Raw genomic sequence first — 24,331 nt, forward strand, 5'->3', positions numbered from 1 at the left:
TACATGAATCATGCATTCTCAATTGCTTCAATTTCACCACCATTCGTTGTAGAGGTAGAAGAATAAAAAAGGAGAACACAATAAATGAATACAGAGCAGATGATCTCTAATAAATTTGGGAGATCTAAATTCTGTTATTTACTGTTTCAATCTCTCAAATTGTTCCCCTTGCCCCTCACCATATTAAGTGGAATTCCTATATCTAGGAAATCAAGTATTCAATGTATACATAGATATATTGTTCGTAAAGTGATCCTGTAGAGGTGGCACAATTTTCGAAAATATCATTATCGAAACCAAACTTTCCAATGACTGCCATGAGTAAGGTTATTAATAGGAATATGGAAATAGCGTTATGCAACACAGTTGAAGGTTTACTTTGTGAGCACACTCATGATACTTTAGAAACTGATTGTGCTTGATACATTTCAAATTTCAATATTGTGCCAGTTTACTATATATACTTATTAGGTAACAGGACCTTACGGGAATACTACTTGGGAAGGTGAGGCCTTTGCGCAAGATGTTAGCAAAAGTATTCTGCCTATTCTTCCCCCTGAATGGTGTGCGGCCATAAAGCATTTCATAGAGCAAAATACCTGAATTTTAAATTAAAATGAAAAAAAAATGTCAAAATGGAAATCATAAGAAATCAAAGTTAACAATTCAGTTATTTGACACGATGAAAGTATATTTAATTAATTATTAATTAAAATATAAAGAATGATCTAATAAGCAATACAGATTTTAATGAGAAAGCACTTTAAGAATAAAATATGTATTCTGGAACAAACAGGATGACTGACCATGCCGCAGTCACTAAACATTCTAGTTTAGTTGTTAGCAACTGAGATCAAGTCTACAAGCTGCACAAGATGAATACCTAAAACATCAGATGACCCTGGAATAAGTAAGAAATAAGATCATCCCAACCGAACTTGAGTGGAAAACATACTCTCCAAAAATAAATGGCACCATCTTTCTTTGAAGGTTGCATTAGCTAAACATCCACAAATGTGTTCCTTGCCGATAAATATGAGAGAGGTGGGTTGGAAATTTGGGTGAATGGGTCGAATTCTAGTTAATATTGATCTCATTCCCAAGCCGAATGATCCTGTTTGATGATGAGCAAACGAGTCTGATTCAAGATAAAGCCGGAAGCAACAATATTGTTGGCAAAATTCCAATCCATCACAATAGCCATCAATTTAGCCTTAAGATTGGACCCGACTCCAATATAATCTTGAAACTCCTAGATGGGAACACCCTAGGAAGATTCTCTTGGATTCCCACGAGAGCAGCAGTCCGTATTACAATAGAATGAGCCGAAGAGGTTTGATCCATTTAATCACAGCCACACGAGTAACTCTTTCCATATTAAATGAGACACCCCAAACTCTGGCAGTAGAAGAATATCCTCTCCAATGCTCAAATTTACACATCCCCCCGTTAGCACAAATAGTGATATGGGATGAAATAGTTCGAATATTTCTAGAAGCTAAACACTTGATGTCCCTATGCTTGGAGTTGTTGGGTGTAACCCTAATAAACCAGATAATAAGAAAGGGAATATCCCCTTTGATGTGCCCCTTGTGCTGCCACCTTTGTCCAAGCTTCTAACCTTCCAAAATGACAACCCCCAAAAATCGAACAAAATGTGTCCATACCTGAATAGCAATGTCACTTGAAAAGAAGAGATGCTCCACTGTTTCTTTGCTTTGACAGCATTGACATTTAGACGCTAGCTTAACTCCACGAGCTTTAAATGATGTCGTGAACTGGAATTCTCCTAGCTCGGAACCTCGAATAGAAAAAGGAAATGGTAGGATAAAGTAAATTAGTGGGGTATAGATGGATTTTATGTCTTTTAATGAGCGGATAATCTGCCATACTGACTTGGTGGAAAAAGAACCACTAGAACTATGTTTCCAGATAAGTTTGTCAACCAAAGATTCTGAAATCAGGACATTTAGTATGGTGTTAACAATGTTTGGGGGAACAACACCTGAAGGAGTTTCTCGACGTGCCACCGACCTTATACCAAAAGAAATTAACCCTAACATCCCTAGGACCAGTCACCTTGCGCAAACTGGAAAAGGGACCTGACGTCAACCAGGTATTGTCCCAGAAGCTGGTATTACCGACACCCAGGCCCCAATCAATCCCTGCATGTGCTATAGTCCTATCTAAAGGAGCCAACACTGAGTAGGGGAGATGCCCGCTCTAAAAGGTATCTAGTTGGAGAGCACTAATGTCAGTACTTGTTCCACATGAAATCAGTCCATAAGAATTTTGAAGGCAAAAGCGCACAGAATACCCAACCCTTCCTCAAAAACTGGAAGACAAATTTGCTTCCCCAAAATCAAGTGGAATCTCTTGTGACGAAGTTCGATCCCATAAAAACCGAGATCATATCAATTCCAGTCGGTGAAGAACAGTACCCGGAGGTTGCAAGACCTGATGTCACAATTTTACAGCAGGAATGAATGTTGTTTTCAAATAAACAAACCGAAGATTAACGACCTTTAAAAAATAACGGAGTCCCTTCTCAAGTCCATTTGGTTTATAGCTTGTCATCTTCATCAAGAAATTTGGATCGAGCTCGCAGGATAGATCTGATTCGTAAATGGAAGAAGAAAATATCGTGGTTTGAAAAACTTAATGAGATGGCTCTAGAGATGGAGTTCGACCACTCATCTAAAACCAAATTATGCCAATTATTTATCATATTTTAGAACTTGACCATGAGGAAATGGAAAAACTAAGGCATCTAAGGGTTTACTTGATTTGCTGAGTAGTGGATCATCAGATAATCTATTGGATCACATCTGGAAGTGTGGGAAAATTTCTTCCCAATCAAACAAGATTGTGTGAATAATTTAGTTTATATATTTCCAGATTGTGTGGGATTTAAATTAGAGTAAATTCCCTAGGACTTAATATTCCTAAATTAGATCTTGATTATTGTCTATATATAAACCGATGTAATCATCATTATTAAGATAAAAGAGTTATATTTTTCTCTCTAAACTTTTGTCATGGCATTAGAGCTTTAAGTAAAAAATCAGTGAATTTTTTTTCGTCACCATTATATCACCGATATCTCTATTCCCCTCAATCACGTAACCAGTTGTCAAGCAAATATGTCAGAAGTATCTGATAATAACAGCGCTAAGGCCACCAAAGAGATCCCATAGAATGAGGGCAGCAATCTGACATCAACCGCGGAGCTACAAAACATTCACTCAGCATATAGGCTGCATGGGAAGAACTACCTCAAATGGTCTCGATTGGTTCGCAGATTCTTGAAGGGAAAAGGCAAACTGAGTCATCTACTTGGTACTGGCTCAAAAGAGGGAGACCCTCGATTTCAAGCATGGGATGAACAAGACTCGATGGTGATGTCCTGATAATGGAACTCCATGATGCCTGAAATCAGCGAGACATGCATGTTCCTCACCACTGCAGGACATATGGGAGAACTGTGAAGCAAACATACTCCAAAGCCCGAGATGCTGCACAAATCTATGAAATCAAGACAAAGATTTCATCAACTAAACAAGGAAATTGGTCAATCACAGAATATTCCGATCTTCTACAAAGTTTGTGGCAAGAGATGGATCATTATCAATGCACAGAAATGAAATGTCGTGATGACGCAGTACTTCTTAAAAGGTTGGTTGAAAAAGATCGAATTTATGACTTCTTGGCTGGATTAAATATGAATTTGATGCTGTGAGAGTACAAATTCTTGGAAAAGCAAATCTAACAATACTAAATGAAACAATTGCAATTGTTCGAGCTGAAGAAGGAAGAAGAGGTGTTATGATAGAATACAATTCAGCCCTTGCAACCACAAAAGGGAGGAACTTTAGCACCGAGCAGTCGGCAGGAAAGGATAATAAATAACCTGATTTTTCATTGAAATTAGACATTAAAAATTCCATGTGGTGCCCTCGCTATAAAAAGGACAATCACACTGAGGACAAATGCTGGAAAATCCACGGCCGGCCACAAAGATCGATTAAAAATTGGACAAACCAAGGTGGACATTCAAAGAGACAAGGAAAGACATTTACAACTTCCAGTGATCAACAAGTTGGAGAAAATAACCCTCAAGGATCACCCAGCGAATTCAACAGAGAAGAAATGGAGAAACTAAAGAATTTTCTGGGAACTTGCACTTTGGTGTTCTCAGGTATATTTTCTTCTTCTCATGCCTTCAACGTCTTGGATACTGTCAACACTAGCTCTTGGGTCATTGATTCGGGTGCTACAGATCACATGACCCACTGTCCACAAAAATTTGTCATATATGAGCCTTGCCCACGCACAAAAAGATAACAATGGCTGATGGTTCTGCCACAACAGTAGCAGTACAAGGAGACGTTATAAACAAAACCCTCACTCTTAAAAATGTCCTGTATGTCACAAAACTTTTTACAAATCTGTTGTCAATCCAAAAACTCACAAAGGATTCTGCTGTTTTTTATGGTTCTCACATTGTTTTTCAGGAACAGGGGACAAGGAGGATGATTGGACATGCTAGAGAAAAGAACGGTCTCTACTACCTTGAAAAATCGAGTGGTCGGGAGAGAGTTACGAACCCCTCTCCATCCTCATTACTTTCAGAGTCTTCTAAATTCAATAAAAGGCCAGATTTGGTCACCCATCGTTTAGAGTCCTTAAGATTATATTTCCTTTCTGTTCAAAGATTTGGATATTGATAATTTTAAGTGTGTTATTTGTGAACTAGCAAAGCACAGACGTGTCTCATTGCAAATAAGCAGTAAAAGAACCATTATTCCATTTAATCTCTCTCATAGTGATGTTTGGGGATCATCCACTATTCCTACCATATCTGGTTCTCGATGGTTTATTTCCTTCATTGATGATTGTACACGTATAACTTAGATTTTCCTTATGAAACAAAATCTGAGGTCAGCACCATTTTCCCCATCTTCTGTCACATGATTAAGACCTAATTTGATAAGGAAGTCAAAAAATTGTGGTATGACAATGCTAGAGACTATTTTAATCAAGTTCTTAAACCATATTTCCAGGAAAAATGCATAATACACGAATCCTCGTGTTAATATACCCCAACAAATGGGGTGGCTGAGCGCAAGTTACCAGAGCCTTCTTGTTTAAAAAAAATATTCATAAACAATTTTGGGGAGAGGCAGTCTTAACAACAGCTCATATCATTAACAGATTACCAACCAGAATTCTTGATTTTCAAAGTCCATGCATACCTTGCTGAAGTTCTTTTCAGATTTTAACATTTTTGGCAATCTTGCTCCAAATATATTTGGTTGTGTTGCTTTTGTCCATGTTCACTCTCATAAGAGGGGAAAGCTTGATCCTCGGGCCCCCAAATGTGTTCTTCTTTGCTATTCCTCCACTCAAAAAAGGTACAAGTGTTACATTCTCCCACAAGGAAAGTCTATATCATTGCCGATGTAACTTTCAATGAAGATCCTTATCTTCAGGGACAATGAATTTTTCCCCTTGATCATGCTCCTTCTACATCACCTACAGCTCTTACACCTACCCAGCTATACATTAAGAAAGTCTCTATGTGGATTAAAACAATCCAAGATCTTGGTTTGGGAGATTTACTAAGGCGATGCTCAATACAGGGTACAAACAACCAAGGTGATCACACCCTATTTGTAAAATACTCGAGTTCAAGGGGACTGAATGCATTATTAATCTATGTCGATGATATTATAATGACAGGTGATGAATGGGAAGGAATGGAGATTTTGAAGATATGTTTGATGAAAGAATAGGAAATGAAAGAGCATGGGAGGATGAAGTATTTCTGGGAATCGAGGTAGCACATTCTCAAGCAGGAATCTTCATATCTCAGCAAAAATACATAACATAGCAGAGACACCTATAGAGTTTAACCACAAGCTAGGGGATAATGTGGAAGACTCAACCGTGAACAAGAGATCTTATCAGAGACTAGTGGGAAGACTTATTTATCTATCTCACACACGACCAAATATAACTTGTGCAGTTAGTGTGGTTAGTCAATTCATGCACGACCCCGAAGAGCCACATCGTAGAGCTATACATCGGATCTTTCAATTCTTGAAAGGCACACCGGGAAAAGGAATTTTGTTCAAGAAAGTGGAGTTGACCCTTGAAGCATATACAGACGACTATGCAGGATCTATAATCGATAAGAGATCTACCTCAGGTTACTGTACTTTTCTTGGAGGTAATCTTGTGACATAGAGAAGTAAAAAGCAGGAAGTTGTGGCAAGATCCAGTGCAGAAGCTGAATATAGAGCTATGGCTCTTGGTATATGTGAATTATTGTGGCTGAAAATTGTTTTAGACTTGAAGGTTCAATGGAAAGGACCGATGAAACTTTATTGTGACAACAAATCAGCTATTAATATTGCTCATAGTCTGGTACAACATGACCGTACAAAGCACGTTGAAGTGGACAAACAGTTTATAAAAGAAAAGCTGGATAGTGGGCTGATTTACACTCCTTTCATTTCCACAAAGGAGCATACTGCAGACGTACTCACCAAAGGATTGATTGGGACCATTTTCCAGATACTAGTAAGCAAGCTTGGAAGGAACAAGGGGAGTGTGGGTTGTATATATTATGCAAACCAAGCTTGGAGTTTAATTCATTGAAAGCAGCTCTTGGAAGTGCTTTGGTGAGAATATCAGCAATCTGTTGTCGTGTTGGAACATAACTGAGTTGAACAATTCCATTGTTCACCTTCTCTGATATGAAATGTCTATCGATCTCAATATGTTTAGTTCTGTCATGATGGACAGGATTCTTGGCTATACTGATGGCAGCTTGACTGTCACAAAACATCTTTACTTTGTCTTGTGTCTGAACCTTGAGCTCTTTTAACAACCTTTGAAGCCACATTCCTTCACAAATCCTAATGCCAAGGCACGGTACTCTGATTCAGCACTACTGCGAGAAATAATAGCTTGCTTTTTGCTTCTCCACGTCACAAGGTTACCCCAAACATATGAACAATAACCAGTGATTGATCTTCTATCTGTTAGTTCTCCTGCCCAACTAGCATCGGTGTAGATTTCTATATCCCGATTTTTAGACTTTCTAAATAGAAGACCATGTCCTGGAGTCATCTTCAGGTATTTCGAAATTCAAATCACTGCTTCCATATGATCCTCATTTGGATCATTCATGTGTTGACTTACTACACTGACAGAGTATGCAATGTCAGGTCTAGTATGAGATAGATAGATGAGCTTACCAACTAGTCTCTGATACCTTCCTTTATCAACAAGGCTGCTGTCCTCACTCCTGATCATTATCTTATTAGGATCCATAGGCGTGTCAACAGTTTTGCATCCAAGTAAACCTGTTTCACTTAACAAATCTAGTATATATTTTCTCTGGGATATGATAATTCCTTATTTGGACCGAGCCACTTCCATTCCTAAAAAATACTTCATGTTCCCAAGGTCCTTGAAATCAAACTCCGCAGCCAACATATTTTTGAGACTGATAATTTCCTCTGAATCATCTCCTGTCAGTATGATATCATCAACATATACTATGAGAATAGCAATTTTCCCTCCTGGTTTGCTTTTTATGAACAATAGATGATCTGCCTGACATTGGTGATACTCATTAGCGATTACAACCTTAGCAAACCTATCAAACCAAGCTCGTGGTGACTGCTTCAGGCCATACAAGGACTTTTTAAGTTTACATACTAACCTGCTGTTTGGCTTGGTTTCCATTCCTAGAGGGATAGTCATATAAACTTCTTCTTCTAAATCCCCATTCAGAAAGGCATTTTTTACATCAAGTTGGTGAAGAGGCCAATCCAAATTCACTGCAAGAGAGAGTAAAACTCGAACTGTGTTGAGTTTGGCAACTGGAGCAAATGTCTCCTGGTAGTCAATCCTATATGACTGCGTGAAACCTTTGGCCACAAGTCTAGCCTTGAATCTTTCAACACTGCCATCTGCTTTGTATTTTACTGTGAATACCCACTTACAACCAACTGGGTTTTTGCCAGTCCATGTATTGTTCATTTCTAAAGCCTTAAACTCCTATTCAACTGCCTTCTTCCATGCTGGAATCCTTAGAGCTTCCTGTACAGAATTAGGCACTTGAATGCTGTCAAGAGTTGAAATAAATGTTCTGTAAGTAGGCAGCAACTTTCCATAGGCAACATGCTTCTCAATAGGATGATTAGTGCACCCTCTAACACCTTTCCGATGGGCGATTGGCTGATCCAAATCATCAATCATATAATCATCATGGGCAGGAGAGTCTGGTGTTGATGATTGAGAATTCTGAGTTGGAATGATGTCCTATATATGCTCGATGGGATTTCTCCTTCTATAGACACGTAGTTCGGAGTTGTGAGTGTCGACTTGTGGTTGTTTTAGATCAAGTGGAGCAGTTTCAGTAGTAGGAGTAGCCAAGGTTGGAACTATTTCAGGCCTAGGTATGGACACAGAAGTGGACATTTTTTGGGCTGGTGCTAGAACTATTTCAGGCTCGAGAAGATACACAGGAGCGGGTATTTGTTGGGCTGGTAAATCATTGATATCTAGGAAAGGATCCGAAGTCCGGGTTTCCCCCTGAAAGTCGGATTTGGAGAAGTAGGGCTGATGTTCAAAGAATGTTACATTCATGGTGTTGTATACTCTTCGAGTGATTGGAGAGTAACACTTGTAACCTTTTTGGTTGGAGGAGTATCCAATAAATATACACTTTAGAGATCTTGGATCGAATTTAGTGCGATGATGTTGGTGAATGTGAACAAAGGAAGAACATCCAAAGATTTTGAGTGGTAGATCGGAAGAAAAGGACTGAATGTGAAGATATGCATTAAGAAGTGTCTTACGGGGGGTTTGAAATTTTAAGACTCGGCTTGGCATCCTATTGATGAGGTAAGTTGCAGTAAAAATGGCCTCTCCCCATAAATACTTAGGGACATTGTTGGTGAACATGATAGCACGGGTAACTTCGAGTAAGTGTCTATTTTTCATTTCCGCCACTCCATTTTGTTGTGGGGTATTCACACAAGAACTTATGTGAATGATACCGTGTTTGGAAAAATAAGATCCAAGGACAGAGTTGAAGTAATCCTTAGCATTATCAGTCTTAAGAACTTTGATCTTGCTCTGGAATTGGGTGGATATCATGGAGTGAAAGGTTTGGAAGATCATGGATGTTTCTGATTTTTCCTTCATGAGAAGGGTCCAAGTAATTCTTGTGTGATCATCTATGAATGTAACAAACCACCTAGCCCCATTAATATTCTTGACGCGTGCGGGTCCCCAGATATCACTATGAATTATAGAGAATGGAGATGAAGTTTTGTATTGTAAGCTTGGATAGATACTTCTTGTATGTTTAGCAAGTTGACAAAATTCACATTGGTAAACGCTTGAACTTTTATTAATGAATAGATGGGGAAACAACTTTCCTATATAATCAAAGTTAGGATGACCAAGGCGAAGATGCCATAACATAACTTGGCTTTCAACAGACGCTAAATTAGAAAAAGACACAGAATTTGGGAAACACTTGACTGAATTTGATGTAGGACCAAGGCCTGGTGAGTGAACTTGTCTACTGAGGAGATTATTTCCTTTGAGCAAATACAGGCCATCATGCATCTCAGCATTGCCAATCACCTTCCCCGAATCCACTGCCTGAAAATCACAAAGATTGGAATAGAACTTAGTCACACAATTAAGATCCCGCGTAAGTCGGCTGATAGAAATCAAATTACAATTCAATTTTGGAACATAAAGAACATAAGAAAGTTGAAGGTCCTTTGTCAATTGAATTGATCCTATTCTTGCCACGGGTGATAAAGAGCCATCAGCTATTCGGACTCCAGAATTATTCGTGCATGGCTGATAATTTTTTAGGAGGTTGGAGTTTCCAGTCATGTGATCTGAGGCCCCTGAGTCGATTATCCATGGCTGCAAGGATTTATTTTTGACAATATGAGCGTAGGACATGATACCTTGGTGTGCAAGAAACACCGTGTGTGACTCGGCAGGTGCATGGGATAGTTGTCCGCGGCTCAATGTTTGATTTAGCATTTTCTACAGTGCCTCTATTTGCTCTCTAGTGAAAGGACTACCCTCGGTACTAATCTCTGTGGTGGTGGCATTATTTGCACGGATGGCTTCCAGTCTACTGGTTTGCCGTGTAATTTCCAGCAAGTAGCCTTGACATGACCCAGTTTCTTGCAATGGTCACACCAGGGCCGTCCCTTGCCAGACCTATTGGGTTGAGAGGAATCGTAGGTGAATAAAGCCGAGCTTTCCACTCCGGATTTACTTTCTGTTAACATCAACCTTTTCCTACTTTCCTCTCTCCTAACTTCTGCAAAGGCCTCTCTAAGGTTAGGAAATGGCTTGATTCCCATGACTCTCCCCCTGACTTCATCTAGGTCTCTATTTAGGCCAAGGAGAAATCGAACTGTCCTTTTCTTCTCAACAATCTTCTTATACAGTGCATAATCATCAACACACTTCCAAGAATATACTTCGTATAGGTCTAGTTGCAACCAGTAGCGTGTGAGAGTGTTATAGTATTGAGTAACGCTCATATCCCCTTGTTTAAGATCATACAGTCTCGTCTCAACCTCAAGTAGTTCAGAGGTATTTTATGTGCTTGAGTATGTTTCAAGTGCCGCTTCCCATATGTTCTTGGCTGTTTTGTGAAGTAGGAAACTGTCTCCAACTTCAGTAGTCATGGAATTTATCAGCCAAGACATAACAAGGTGATCATCAATCTTCCAAGATCGGTGTTTGGGATCCGCAGTCTGCGGAGCCGTAGTTTTACCCGTGAGATGTCCATCTTTCCCTCTACCGCAAATATACATGAACACAGATTGTGACCATTGAAGATAATTCTTGCCATGGAGTTTGTGGTTTGTAACAATATTAGAGGAGAAGTTAGGGATGGAGGAGATTGGGGAATTGACTTCAGAGGAAGTGACTTCCGAGGAAGATGCATTTGATGTCATGCCGTAGTTAGTGCCGTAATTAGTCATGCGTATGGCTGAACGACTAAGGACGAAGAAGGGATGAGGGCTGCCGTACTAATAAGAATGAAAAGAGGCGGCTATGGACTGCTTCTACCGGACGAATAAGAAAGAAAAGAGGCGGCTAGGGTACCGAGATCGGCTCTGATACCATGAAGCAATACAGACTGTTTTTCTTATTATCTTCCAATAACAATATACAGTCCAACTATATATAGTTGATGTGATCCCATCAACTAAGGAAACAGAATAACAAACTAAGGAAACATAATAACCTAAATCTAATCAAATCTAAATAACTAAGGAAACAAAATAACAAACTAAGAAAACAGAATAACCTAAATCTAATCAAATCTAAATAATAAACAATTATTGATGTTTTATATATGCTAAATATCGATCAAAACTTGCTTAGAGTTTGCTAGTTAAATTAAAAAAGCTTCAAAGTCATATTTGATGACAAAAGGTGCTTGATCAACAAATTTGGATCCGAAAATTACTTGCAGACGTACAAATGGAGCAAAATGAAGCAACACATATGCATGTAGATAGCCATGCTGCAATTGGAATCTCAAAAGATCCTCGTTTTTATGGCAAGGCTAAGCACGTCAAGAACAAAAGTATGATAGGATGGTGAAATCAAATTGTTTTATTGCAAGACTGAGGATCAAGTTGCATATATCTTAACCAAGGTTCTACAAAAAGCTAGATTTGAAATGTTAAGAAACAATTAGACCTCTGCAGCTACTAAGGCAAGGAGGAGTGTTGGAAATGTGCCTTAGTAACTATTGTTAAAGATTTGCAAAATAATTGGTCAATTGACCAAATTTTTGAATTATTTTGAATTGTAATTAGGAAGATATTTTGGTTTTCTGTTATATTTTTCCAGCTCTTTATAAATAACGTTGCAGTTGATAAGAACTATGAGAATACAAGATGCATTTTCTTTAGTTTCTTTCTTTTGATGCCACGAATTATTTGTTTGGGTTTCTGCTCTATACCAACAAAAGAAAACATGAAAAATCTAAAAGTGTACTTGTATCCAATTAGCCATTATTAAGTCTCTGCCCCTAAGAATAGATTGGGTACAGTAGTTGTTTTCATGCAGCCTAAAAAAGACTGTTTCTATTATGAAGTATTGAATTGACATTGCACTAATGATAAAAATTTATGGTGCACTGGCAAGAGTGTGATCTACCAAGCATAAGACCCAAAACCAGCTCCTAATAGAATACATCTTCAGTTTATGGCTTTCCATGCAATGAAAATACTAAATTGGGATGCATGTAGCTCATATGCTTACCAAGAGCCCACCAATCTATTGCGCTACTATGACCTGAACCCTTGACAATTTCCTGCATTCAAATCAACCATCAAAATAAGTGGTTATAGAAACGATTTCTGGGAAATTGATTTTCTATCTGTTAAAAGTTCAAATGCACTAGAAACCTGAGGGTAGCCCTGCTGAAGGTTTTACAAGTGTAAATCAAACACATCAGGAATCCTACTTTCAGTTTGTTTCGTTATAGAATATTTAGTTGCTTTCAGATCAAATTCCTAAAACACATTTAAGTGTCTTGTTGGCTAGATTAATGATATAAATTATGGTTAGAAAACCATAAAATTCTGAAGAATATATGCTGTACTTATGAAGTAAAGAGAACGCACAAAGACAAATAAAACACCAAATGACACTCGACTGTACCGGAGCAACATATTCTTCAGTTCCAACAAACGAATTTGATTGACCACTCGGTTCAGAAATTAATATCGGAGGTGGTTCACTTCTAGATCTTCTCTTCTTTGGAAGAAGATGCTTAATAACCTGGAAATTTGTCATCTTCAGTATATTACAATAACTCACATCGATCAGTTTTAGAATAAGCAATAGTAAGCAATAGACAAGAAAATTTTCCAATTTTCGTGACTAGACACCAAATATTTTCAAACATGTAAAAAGAGTGATTTTGCTAACATTTAGTTGAAAGTTAGTTTCAAAACAAATACATGCATAATATTTGTAAATAAGCCAACAAAGACGTGTGACTGAATGGAATCGAAAACGTAGCAACTGATTCTTTTACTCAATCGGCAGTTAAATTGTTTAGAACTAGAAAACTGTCTTATACTTTTAAGTATACTACCATGAAGCACGTGCGATGCACGTAAATAACAATTATATGATAAAAATAAAAATTTGATTTTCTAAAAATATAATTTGAATCATTTTGTTATTTATTTGATTTTAATATCTTGTTATATTAGACGAACAAATTAATTTAAAAACTTATATAATTTACTTTCAAATTTTTTGCCTTCAAATTCAAATTGTTAATTTTATGATATATAATAAATTATAATTAGCATAATATATAGAATAAAATGAACTGAAACAATTTTTTTTAAAAAAATATATCCAAACACCACGTTTAAGGCACAATAAACTAAAAATCAATCAAATTGTGAACTTTATCAATGCATAAATCATAATTTACATAAATCAATCACACTAACGATAAATAATTATGAATTTAAAATATCGTGACTAACTCATCAAAACAACATCAAAATTAATAAAATAATAATATTGATAGTAAATTATAACTCATAATATTTCATTTAAATAATATTTAAACACCTACATAATTTTTTTACTTTTGTTTTTAGAATTTTATAACATAGATAATTAATTTTATATCATAATCTATCTTTTATAAACTACATCGATGATTATTAATTTCTTGTTAAATATAATTTTAAAATAATAAATAAATCAACATATGTAATGAAATACACATTTAAAAAAGATTATATAGTAAAAATAATAAAATCTAATAAACTCATAGAATAATTATTAAATATAAATTTTAAATTACTGGTATGATTCATACATAAAAATTTGAAATGCATAAAAAATGCTATTTTTTGTATTTGTTGAATTAGTTAGTTTGATTTCAAAATAAATAAAGATGTTAAAATATCATATGTAAAAGCTCTAATACTTTGACAGATGTTAATCAATGATCATTATAATTTATATTTATTATAAGGATTATGTCATATATTATTTTTTATAGTAGGAAATAACTTTCGTCTCATCAAAATATTATCAAAACTAATGAAATAATAATATTAATAGTAAACTATAACTCATAATATTTAATTTAAAAATATTTAACCTCCTACAGAACTTTTTACCTTTTGTTTTTATAATTCTCTATCATAGATAATTTATCCAGCATTGTTATATATATATATATTATATTATATTATATTATATTATATTATGTATTTGTATGTGTTTAGTACTTATATATGTATGTTCATTGAACATTTCAAACTATTTGTTTTTTTGATCCATTTTTAATATCAAATAGGTCGTAGTATTGAACATTGAAATCATTTGTTTTTTTAGTTTTAGAGTTGTATCATAGTCAAATTATATGCAATGTTTTTGTCACCTACTTGACTGTAGATTTTTTAATTTTTTTTCTAAATTTCATAAATAATTATAAAACATATATATAAATTAAAAATTATAAATAAAAAAAATCGCATACTACCAAATTTTGTGTATTAAATTTATAAATTCGTCTGATATATAATTTTTTTTGTGTATTAAATTCATAAATTCGTCTGATATATAATTTTTTTAAAAAAAATTGTATTCTCATGCATTTTTAAATCTTAAATAAAATAGTTATACAATATGTGAGACAATGAAATTAATTGTTTAACAGTTATGTCTTAAATTTATATATTATGAGAGCTGATTTTGGAACTGAAGTCAATAAAAATTAGTTCTGATTTTGGTTTCATTGTTCCTGAAAACCATGGTCGGGTTTACCTTTAGACTCTTATTATCTAAATCTTTAACATTCTTAGTAGATATTTCAAATGCTACCAAATTTTTGTTTATTGAATATATAAATTTGTTTGATATATAATTTTTTTTAAAAAGTGTTACTAAAATCTTTAAATTTTCTTATTATAGCTAAATTGTTTGAATTCTTCTAAGATATTCATAATTTATGTATTATTAATATATTAACACTCATAATTATTGATAAAAATTCTCCTAAATAATTTATTAAACTCTTATTTTCAATTCTTAGTTAAAAAACCAGAAAATATATCAGTATTAAACTTCATATTATTTATATTTATCATGTTATTCTACTTATTGCATATATAATTAATTTTTTCATATTTTTTTTTGTGATACTATAATTTATTACTTAATTAGAAAATGCACTAAAAAATATAATTAAAATCTGCATTAAAATAATAAAATATGATGTAGAGAGAAAATTAAAAGGATAAAATATTTAAAGGTAATATAAAGATGAATTATTTGAGAAAATTAATTAGGAGTTACATTTTATTCTTGAAATGATATAAATTACTGCAATCAATGTAATTGTAGTGATAATTCATTAGCAATTTGTTAGAATTTTACATATATATCCTTATTGAGTTTTTGGATTTTTATTAATAAGGAGGACATTTGTGTCTTATCATGGGTCCTTCATATATATAATTTTTTGAAAGTTTTTTTAAAAATATATATACTTTATAATGGGTTATTTCATTATGAATATAACTCAACTTTATTTCTATCACGATTAGAAAAATCCACACATTTGTATGTATATATAATGAAATATTGTTTTTTTAAAAGAAATAGAATGAAATATGACATAATTAAATATTATAACGAAAAAAAGATAAGAGTAGAAAATCAAAAACACAAAACCATAACCATAAAATGTAGTTAATTAGTATTAATTATTGATTAATAGAATTACTACATATGTTACTTGATAATGAAAAGAATAAAACATGTGAAGGGTAATTATGTCAGTTCACAATTGGAAAACTTTTCAAATATCCACACTTTTATAGGTGTATAGATTCTTGGCTTCAGAAATTCAATTATGACAAAATTTGTTGATTAAAGACGATGAGACTGGAATATTCATGGTTTCTGTTGTCGCACCTAATTATATAAGCCTTCACTACTTGATTAGAGAAAACGAAACTCATGTTCATCTTCCGACCATACAGTATGCCAGAAAAAAAAGTCACCTAGTAAACATATTTTTCTCCAAGAGATATCCAAATGGAACTAACGAAAATAAGGTTTAAGAGACGTGATCATCGACATAGAAAAAATCACCTCTCTATGCGCATTTGTGCACTTCACTAAATTGAACATAAGTATAAATAAAGGAAACAAACAAATAGAATACTCCAAATACAAATAAGTAAATAATAGTATTTATACTAGATGTACATACCTGAGGTTTGCAAGCTGTCTTAAATGATAGATCGAAGTCAGTTAATACAACATGCCCATCTTTTTGAAGAAGAATATTTTCTAGTTTCAAGTCCCGATAAATTATTCCTGTAGCGAAATGATAACACAATAAAATAAACATTTTAATCCACACATCAAAACAAATTCACACGCGGCTACATTAAAATGTTCCATGTAAGTAACTTCAACTTGGTCACAATATTTAACACTTTTTTATTGTAATATAACTTGAAATTTGAGAAATGCTACACATATCATAAAGGGATGTGAAAGATGATTTGTACCAGATATTTGGTATGACATTCAACTAAATGGAAGCCATAAAATATCAAGACGTGAGAACTCGGATCTCAAGTCTTTCATAAGGATCACTTCTTTTACATGGAAAAGGTTACAGAATTAAGCAGGTGGGTGTACACTTAGTGCTGTAACGAGTGTATGAAGTTGTCCACTACATAAGATACCTAAACAATGAAGATATTCCAAGGCTATGACAACTTCTGCTGCATAAAACCTGGAAATTAATAAAAAAGCACATTCAAATATGATGTCTAACCAAGAAAATACAAGCATATCTCTCTAAAAGTTAATTATGTCAAATGATAGATCAAACTCGTGATTCATGATTTCACGGTTAAAATTATTCGGTAATAGATGTTTTTCATAAAAGTATTGATTCAACACTCCTGAGTAATGAATTTTGCATACTTTATAATTGATGAGAGGCACTTGAAGCTAAACAAATTACTTCTATCTTGTTCATCATTTTAAAATGCAAAGATCAATATCCGGAGACAGTTTAGCAAAGAAGGTTAAAAATTTCTCTATTAACAAACACTATCCACCTAAATATAATATTCAGAACATCAACTTACTTCGCAAATCAAATCAGTTGATGACAAATAGAGCGACACACTCTGCAGCTTATGTAAAAAATTGGCTTGGGGTTCATATAAATTCCTTTATGTGCTGGTTGATGTTTATAGTACATAAAGCTGTCCAACAATGTCCAAGTGACAACATTAAGTGATTTAACAACTCATATGAAAATGATAACTCGTAGACTATGGTATTCTACATTGTGTAAACATTGTATGTTCATGAAAGAAACACCTTTATATTTTCCCTGCCTTCTCTTAGAAACCTCACAGGAAGCCCACTAAGTTGATGCAAGTCTGTCTTAATCTTTGGTCTTTTGAAAGTTATAGACATGACCTTCATTGACAAATTAATATTCTTCTGAGTAAACTTTATCCTATTTATCATATATAAAATATCGTTTCATATAAAAAATATATATTCTTCTGAGTGCTGATCTTCTCCAATGAAAAAGGAGCATAAAAAAGTCCTTGTTTTCTTGAAAACGAATTTTCTTCGAGGTTCATATAGTGAAACAATTGTTGGAATTGCTATTTTCAGTAGGTCAGTCAACTACCTGGCTGATTCTTCTTTAAATATTTTCAAGGGTTGTTTGTCAAGCAATGTGAATATCTCTCCTCCAGGACAAAAATCTGTGATCAAGCAGACATGTGTAGGTGTCTGGAGACAAAGATATATCAGATTAATGCCTATATAAACGCTAAATAACATCAAAATGCAGCATGTTAGTAACTAAAACTACGATTTATTTACTGTGATTATTATGGCTCACACTAACATTACTAATTCATATGGCAGCCGTTTAGAAAGCTAAGAGCAAAGGAAGTGGTGCTAGACCTCGAGACTTCATTGCTGTTGGAATAAGTAGGATTGAATAATTGGAATAGCAAAGTATGCCAGATTCAGCATTTCAGGCGTCATAACCGGCAGATGACTATTTTAAGGGAATAGAATTGCTGCCTTTTTTCTGATATAAACGATAGCTCTGTGGATGTAGGCCACGGCAAACATGCCTTAGTTTTGAGGCCAAACTCTTAAATTAAGGCTTCATTGCCAGTAAACTTTTATCTAGAGCCAATTAATATTGAGACTAAAAAGCAGAAGTTTTTCTGTTCATTTGGCATTCTTAACACGATCATGCATGGCTCTTGAGCCTCTTTTCCTTTTTTGACCAAATCGTAGTGTTTTATTAGTGTTCATGCTTAATCACTGCTTAATCTCACTTTTGAAACCACTAATCCAGGGTGATACAAACTGAAAAAAGCCGAAAGAAAAAGATAAATAATCTCAGGTTGGTGCCACTTAGAGTTGTCGGGGCGGGGTGATTCGCCATTTGAGCGGGTTAGGAAATTTCCAACCCTGGCCCCGCCCATTTCGACAGCTCTAGGTGCCACTTAGACTCCATCTCTATGGCCTTTGTGTCTCAGGCTACTCATTTATCTCTTCAAGAAGGTAATTCTGGCCTAACCTTGTTTCTGTTATCTTCAACACATGGATTAATGATACGAGTGTTACTCCTTCCATACTCATTAATCTAATGCACTAAATTGTCAAGTTTGTTCAGGTTGCTAGTAAGGCTCCTATGTCAGTCTCATTGGTTGAAAACATCACATTTTCTCTTCCACTTTCCATTTCCTCTATCTTACTTGTGTCTAGCCTCTCCAATAGTCTCCTTTCCATTAGCAAGATTACTAAACACCTTAACTATTTGAAAACCTTTTATGCCACTGACTGTGTTCGTGTTTCAAGATATTCAAAATAATCGCTATTGGTTAGGAGAGAGGAGGTCTCTACTACTTGGAGGGGGCAAGAGAGTTGCAATCTTAATATGATTGTGCATTTATGTGGTATTGTCAATTGGCTCATCTTTACATTTTTGGAACCCTTTATTTTTTAAGTTGCTTAACACTGTTCCAATTTCTAGTTTAAAGTGTGACAAATGCAGTTATGCTAAGAATAATCGCGTAACTTTCAAACTAAGTTTCAATAAGTCTGATTCCTTATACATTTGTTTATCCAGATGTTTGGAGTCCTCCTTCAATGATTTCTCGTTTCGGTGATAAATACTGTATTTTACCAATGATTGTACTAGAATGAGTTGGGTATACTTGCTGAAATCTAAGGATAACATACCACAAGTTATGCCAAAGTTTTTTAAAACTAATTGTTGCACAGTTTAACACACCAGTTTAGGTCTGTCATTCCGACAACGATCATGTGTTCAATAATCTGTCCCTCATGAATTTATTAAAAAAATGGATTCTTCACCAGACAATGCGTGCAAACACACCCCAGTAGAACAATATAGCATGGCGCAAAAAGCGCATATTCTTGAAAGGTCCACACAAGCTTTATTGTTTATTTTGTACGTTCCAAAGTATTTTTGGCTGATGTAGTTTATTACTCCTATTTTTTCTTATCAACCACATGTTTGATTGTGTCATTAACTATCAAATTTTTTTTGTATGTTATCCAAGTCTCCATATATTCCTTCTACCTTGACAATCTTTGTGTGAAGACCCAAAATTTTACTATACAAAGAGACGAAATACCAAGTTGATTTTAGATTTTGCATTGAAGATGAATTATGTCATGGAGAGGGAATGCCGAAAGTCAAATTGGTGATTACATGTCATAAACCATGCAACCTTTGGTATGGAGGGGTAAGGCCTAAAGTCATATTGGTGATTACATGTCATAAGCCATGTAACCTTTGGCATGGAGGGGGAAAACCTAAAGTCACATTAGTGCGTATAAATAGTGGCAAAAGAATGAGTGAAATCACACCAAAACAACATCAAAATTTCTCTCCAAAAGTTGCAATTTTCGAGTATAAAAAATTCTGCCCAACTTCAGAACGTTTTGCTCATTGTTTTACAAGTCCAAATCCGATCTCCATCGGTCAGAATATACCTACACGTGTTTTGAGCAACATATCCAAAATTCAGACCGATCCAACGGTTCAATTAGAGGCAAAAATTTTTGTAAGGTGACTGATTTTTCAGTGTCAAACTCCAACTTGTTCATTACAAGATTTTTGGAACAATCTTTCAAGTAAGCGGGTTTTTGTCATATTTTTATGTAAACTTGCATTTCATAAGCCTACTATTTGATATATATATTGACATACTTGTTCTTCGTAAGTGTGTCCACATTTGCACAAAAATAAAGTATGTATGTTCTTGAAATTCGATCGGTATGATATGTTCGTTCCTATTTGTTATGAAAATCCTTGAACAATTTGTTGTTGATATTAGTTATAATATTTGAAAGCATGTTTGAAATATTTGAAATGCACTGTAATGATTCGAATTAGAAATGACAAGGAAATTACGATATTTGATATGTTTTGTTTAGGTCCTGATGCAGTGGGATATAATAATCGTTCATTTGGCCTCACCTCTTAGAGGAGTAACATACAGGGGACTAATCAGTGAACCATGAAAAGGAGATGATTTACAGTGCTATGTTTGTATTTTATTCCTATTCGATTCAACATGCTTATTATCGAAATTAAGATGATATATTCGTATAATTGTAACCTTGATATTTGTTATGCACGATCGACCCCCATTTACTGAGTATTTCCCGAAATACTCACTCCTTACATTCTAACCCCAGATAAGAACGAGGAACAAATCGAAGATAAAGAACGAGAATATTTTTGAGGATGGTGATGAAACCAATCCAATTGAAGACCAGTCTTGTTATTCTATCTTTCAGTATTTTACACTTCCGCATTCCGTTTTAATCTCATTGTAAAGACGATTATTGATTTATATAATAGACTGGCTTTTGGCTATTTGATGTACTACGTGGCTTGTTGTTATACGATTTTAAATTGTTGAACAACGCCGATGGCACGGCTCGGTTTTGGGGTGTGACACTTTGTCCTATCTTTCTATTATGTTCACTCACACCAGAGGTACAAGGTTGATCCTCGTGCTCTTAAATCACCATTTCTTGGTTTGTTCAACTCTTAGAAGGGCTACAAATGCTAACATCTTCCCACAAGGAAATACTATGTCTCAATCGATGTTCACATTTGAGAATATCAGTCTTATTTTTCAACAGATGCTGCTAGTTCCTCTACAGGGAAAGATTAATAGTAAGGGACAACAAAAATGATGGCCGGAAGTGAAAAGATTTTGGAAATTTAGGAGTTTAGGTGGAATCTCCTAATGATCCTGAACCTATAATGGTCACCGGGCCCTAGAAAAAGAAGGGAAAGACTGGATGAATTGTTCTTCAAGCACACATGTACAAGGAAGATCAAGGATGTTATAGTCAAGCCCCTTCCAAGCACCATTGCTCCCCTAAATCATATTAACATGCCACCAGATGACGTTTTTGAGGTATGCTCTTATCTACATTCTTCTTCATTCTATTTATCCTATCTCAAATGGATAAAATGTCTATGTTTCGAGGTAAGATATTAGCTACAGGTTATTGCACTTTTTCCTTGGGAAAACTTGTTACTTGGAGGAGTAAAAAATAGAGCATGGTGGGTCAAAGTAATGCCGAGGCTGAACTAAGATTTGTGGCCAACGGAGTTTGTGTGTTGTGACTAAAGTTGGTAATTGAATGATTCTAACTCCAATGAAAGTGTCTTGTGATATCAAAATATGCAATTAGCATTGCAAATAATCTGATTCAACATGATCTCACCAAGCATATTGAAGTTGATAGGCATTTTTTATCAAAGAAAAAGTGGAGAGCAGAATTATTTATACGCCATTCATCAAATCTGAGCAACATGTAGGTGGCATCTTCACAAAAGGTCACTTCCGACAAAAGTTTGAAGACTTCAGCCAAGTTGGACAAGATTGATACTTATGCCAAAATTTGAGGTATAGGAAATATTTAACAATATTTTAATATAGAAACAAGTGTATTTTATTCCTAAAATGAAGGATAGAGGATTATATAGTTGCCTTATTAAGTTAGTGTTTTTTCCTTCGCTGTATAAATTTATATACCTTGTAAAGTAAATATTCATTCGAGAAATAAGAGGAATACGAGTCTTCCCATTTCCCTCAAACTTATTGTTATTTTTTCTGTTCACATCTATAAATCATGGAATTTGTCAAACCATCCACTGAGAACATTAATTTGCATTTTATTGGTGGCATAATTAAATTTCTAATTTGTGGAAGGAAATCCCTTCCGGATTAAAAAGTATGCAGCAGTTAAGTTCTTGAGGGATCACCGTAACCAGTGAGAGGTGGTATTGTTTTGATTTCGATAATATAATGGTTGGTATTGAGACCGCCTATCACCGAGCACCAAATGTTCTTTTTGAAAAGAATACAGTTAAATCATATCTCAAACCTTCTTGCCGGGCTAAACTTTTGGTTCCAACAGTTTCTAACAATAGCCAAGAAAGCTGAAGTCGTGCCTTGTCGAATTTTATTTGATAGACTTGTTAGCACAATACATAAAAATGAAATCAGAACTCCAATGAACTCTGATGGGTACCAACATAATCCTATATTATATAAGGAATGTGACAAGACCATCATTGTAACGACCATGGGCCGTAGGCTGACCTAACGTGAGTCTCCACCCATACTCATGCGCCGCTTTTGGTAATAGGTCGTAGGTTGGTCTAGCATGAGTGTAGAAGAATAATATTCATTTATTATTTAGATTTGATTAGATTTAGGTTATTCTATTTTCTTAGTTTGTTATTCTGTTTCCTTAGTTGATGGGATCACATCAACTATATATAGTTGGACTGTATATTGTTATTGGAAGATAATAAGAAAACAGTCTGTATTGCTTCATGGTATCAGAGCCGATCTCGGTACCCTAGCCGCCTCTTTTCTTTCTTATTCGTCCGGCGAAGCCGTCCATAGCCGCCTCTTTTAATTCTTATTAGTACGGCAGCCCTCATCCCTTCTTCGTCCTTAGTCGTTCAGCCATACGCATGACTAAATACGGCACTAACTACGGCATGACATCAAATGCATCTTCCTCGGAAGTCACTTCCTCCGAAGTCAATTCCCCAATCTCCTCCATCCCTGACTTCTCCTCTAATATTGTTACAAACCACAAACTCCATGGCCAGAATTATCTTCAATGGTCACAATCTGTGTTCATGTATATTTGCGGTAGAGGGAAAGATGGACATCTCACGGGTGAAACTGCGGCTCCGCAGACTACGGATCCCAAACACCGATCTTGGAAGATTGATGATCACCTTGTTATGTCTTGGCTGATAAATTCCATGACCACTGAAGTTGGGGACAGTTTCCTACTTCACAAAACAGCCAAGGACATATGGGAAGCGGCACTTGAAACATACTCAAGCACAAAAAATACCTCTGAACTACTTGAGGTTGAGACGAGACTGTATGATCTTAAACAAGGGGATATGAGCGTTACTCAATACTATAACACTCTCACACGCTACTGGCTGCAACTAGACCTATACGAAGTATATTCTTGGAAGTGTGTTGATGATTCTGCACTGTATAAGAAGATTGTTGAGCAGAAAAGGATAGTTCGATTTCTCCTTGGCCTAAATAGAGACCTAGATGAAGTCAGGGGGAGAGTCATGGGAATCAAGCCATTTCCTAACCTTAGAGAGGCATTTGCAGAAGTTAGGAGAAAGGAAAGTAGGAAAAGGTTGATGTTAACAGAAAGTAAATCCGGAGTGGAAAGCTCGGCTTTATTCACCCACAATTCCTCTCAACCCAATAGGTCTGGCAAGGGACGGCCCTGGTGTGACCATTGCAAGAAACTGGGTCATGTCAAGGCTACTTGCTGGAAATTACACGGCAAACCAGTAGATTGGAAGCCATCCAACACTCGGGTTGAGAGAGAAACCCGTGCAAATAATGCCACCACCACAGAGATTAGTACTGAGGGTAGTCCTTTCACTAGAGAGCAAATAGAGGCACTGCAGAAAATGCTAAATAAAACATTGAGCGCCGGACAACCATCCCAAGCACCTACCGAGTCACACACGGTGCTTCTTGCACACCAAGGTATCATGTCCTACGCTCATATTGTCAAAAATAAATCCTTGCAGCCATGGATAATCGACTCAGGGGCCTCAGATCACATGACTGGAGACTCCAGCCTCCTA

At 35.3% G+C, this 24,331-nt stretch overlaps 1 protein-coding gene and 1 long non-coding RNA gene across 4 annotated transcripts in view; both read right to left on the minus strand.

Moving 5' to 3' along the window:
* LOC142531663 (phototropin-2-like) overlaps window positions 1-24,331 on the minus strand; it is a 74,661-nt gene that overhangs the window by 994 nt on the left and 49,336 nt on the right. For 2 of the 3 annotated variants that reach the window (XM_075637885.1, XM_075637883.1), the window contains 6 exons: window positions 17,795-17,898; window positions 16,824-16,873; window positions 16,340-16,446; window positions 12,745-12,879; window positions 12,343-12,394; window positions 487-599 (listed from right to left, as the gene is read on the minus strand). In XM_075637885.1, coding sequence (XP_075494000.1) covers window positions 487-599; window positions 12,343-12,394; window positions 12,745-12,879; window positions 16,340-16,446; window positions 16,824-16,873; window positions 17,795-17,898 — 561 coding nt within the window. The remainder of the gene's footprint in view (window positions 1-486; window positions 600-12,342; window positions 12,395-12,744; window positions 12,880-16,339; window positions 16,447-16,823; window positions 16,874-17,794; window positions 17,899-24,331) is intronic. The other variant, XM_075637884.1, reaches the window with a different exon arrangement.
* On the minus strand, window positions 600-2,517 carry LOC142531666 (uncharacterized). Its single transcript, XR_012816355.1, has 2 exons — window positions 956-2,517; window positions 600-866 (listed from the first exon to the last, which is right to left on the minus strand). It is a non-coding gene; the product is annotated as an uncharacterized LOC142531666 (long non-coding RNA).

The sequence above is a fragment of the Primulina tabacum genome, chromosome 17, assembly GCF_025594145.1.
Source record: "Primulina tabacum isolate GXHZ01 chromosome 17, ASM2559414v2, whole genome shotgun sequence".
In the NCBI taxonomy this organism is placed as follows: Eukaryota; Viridiplantae; Streptophyta; class Magnoliopsida; order Lamiales; family Gesneriaceae; genus Primulina; species Primulina tabacum.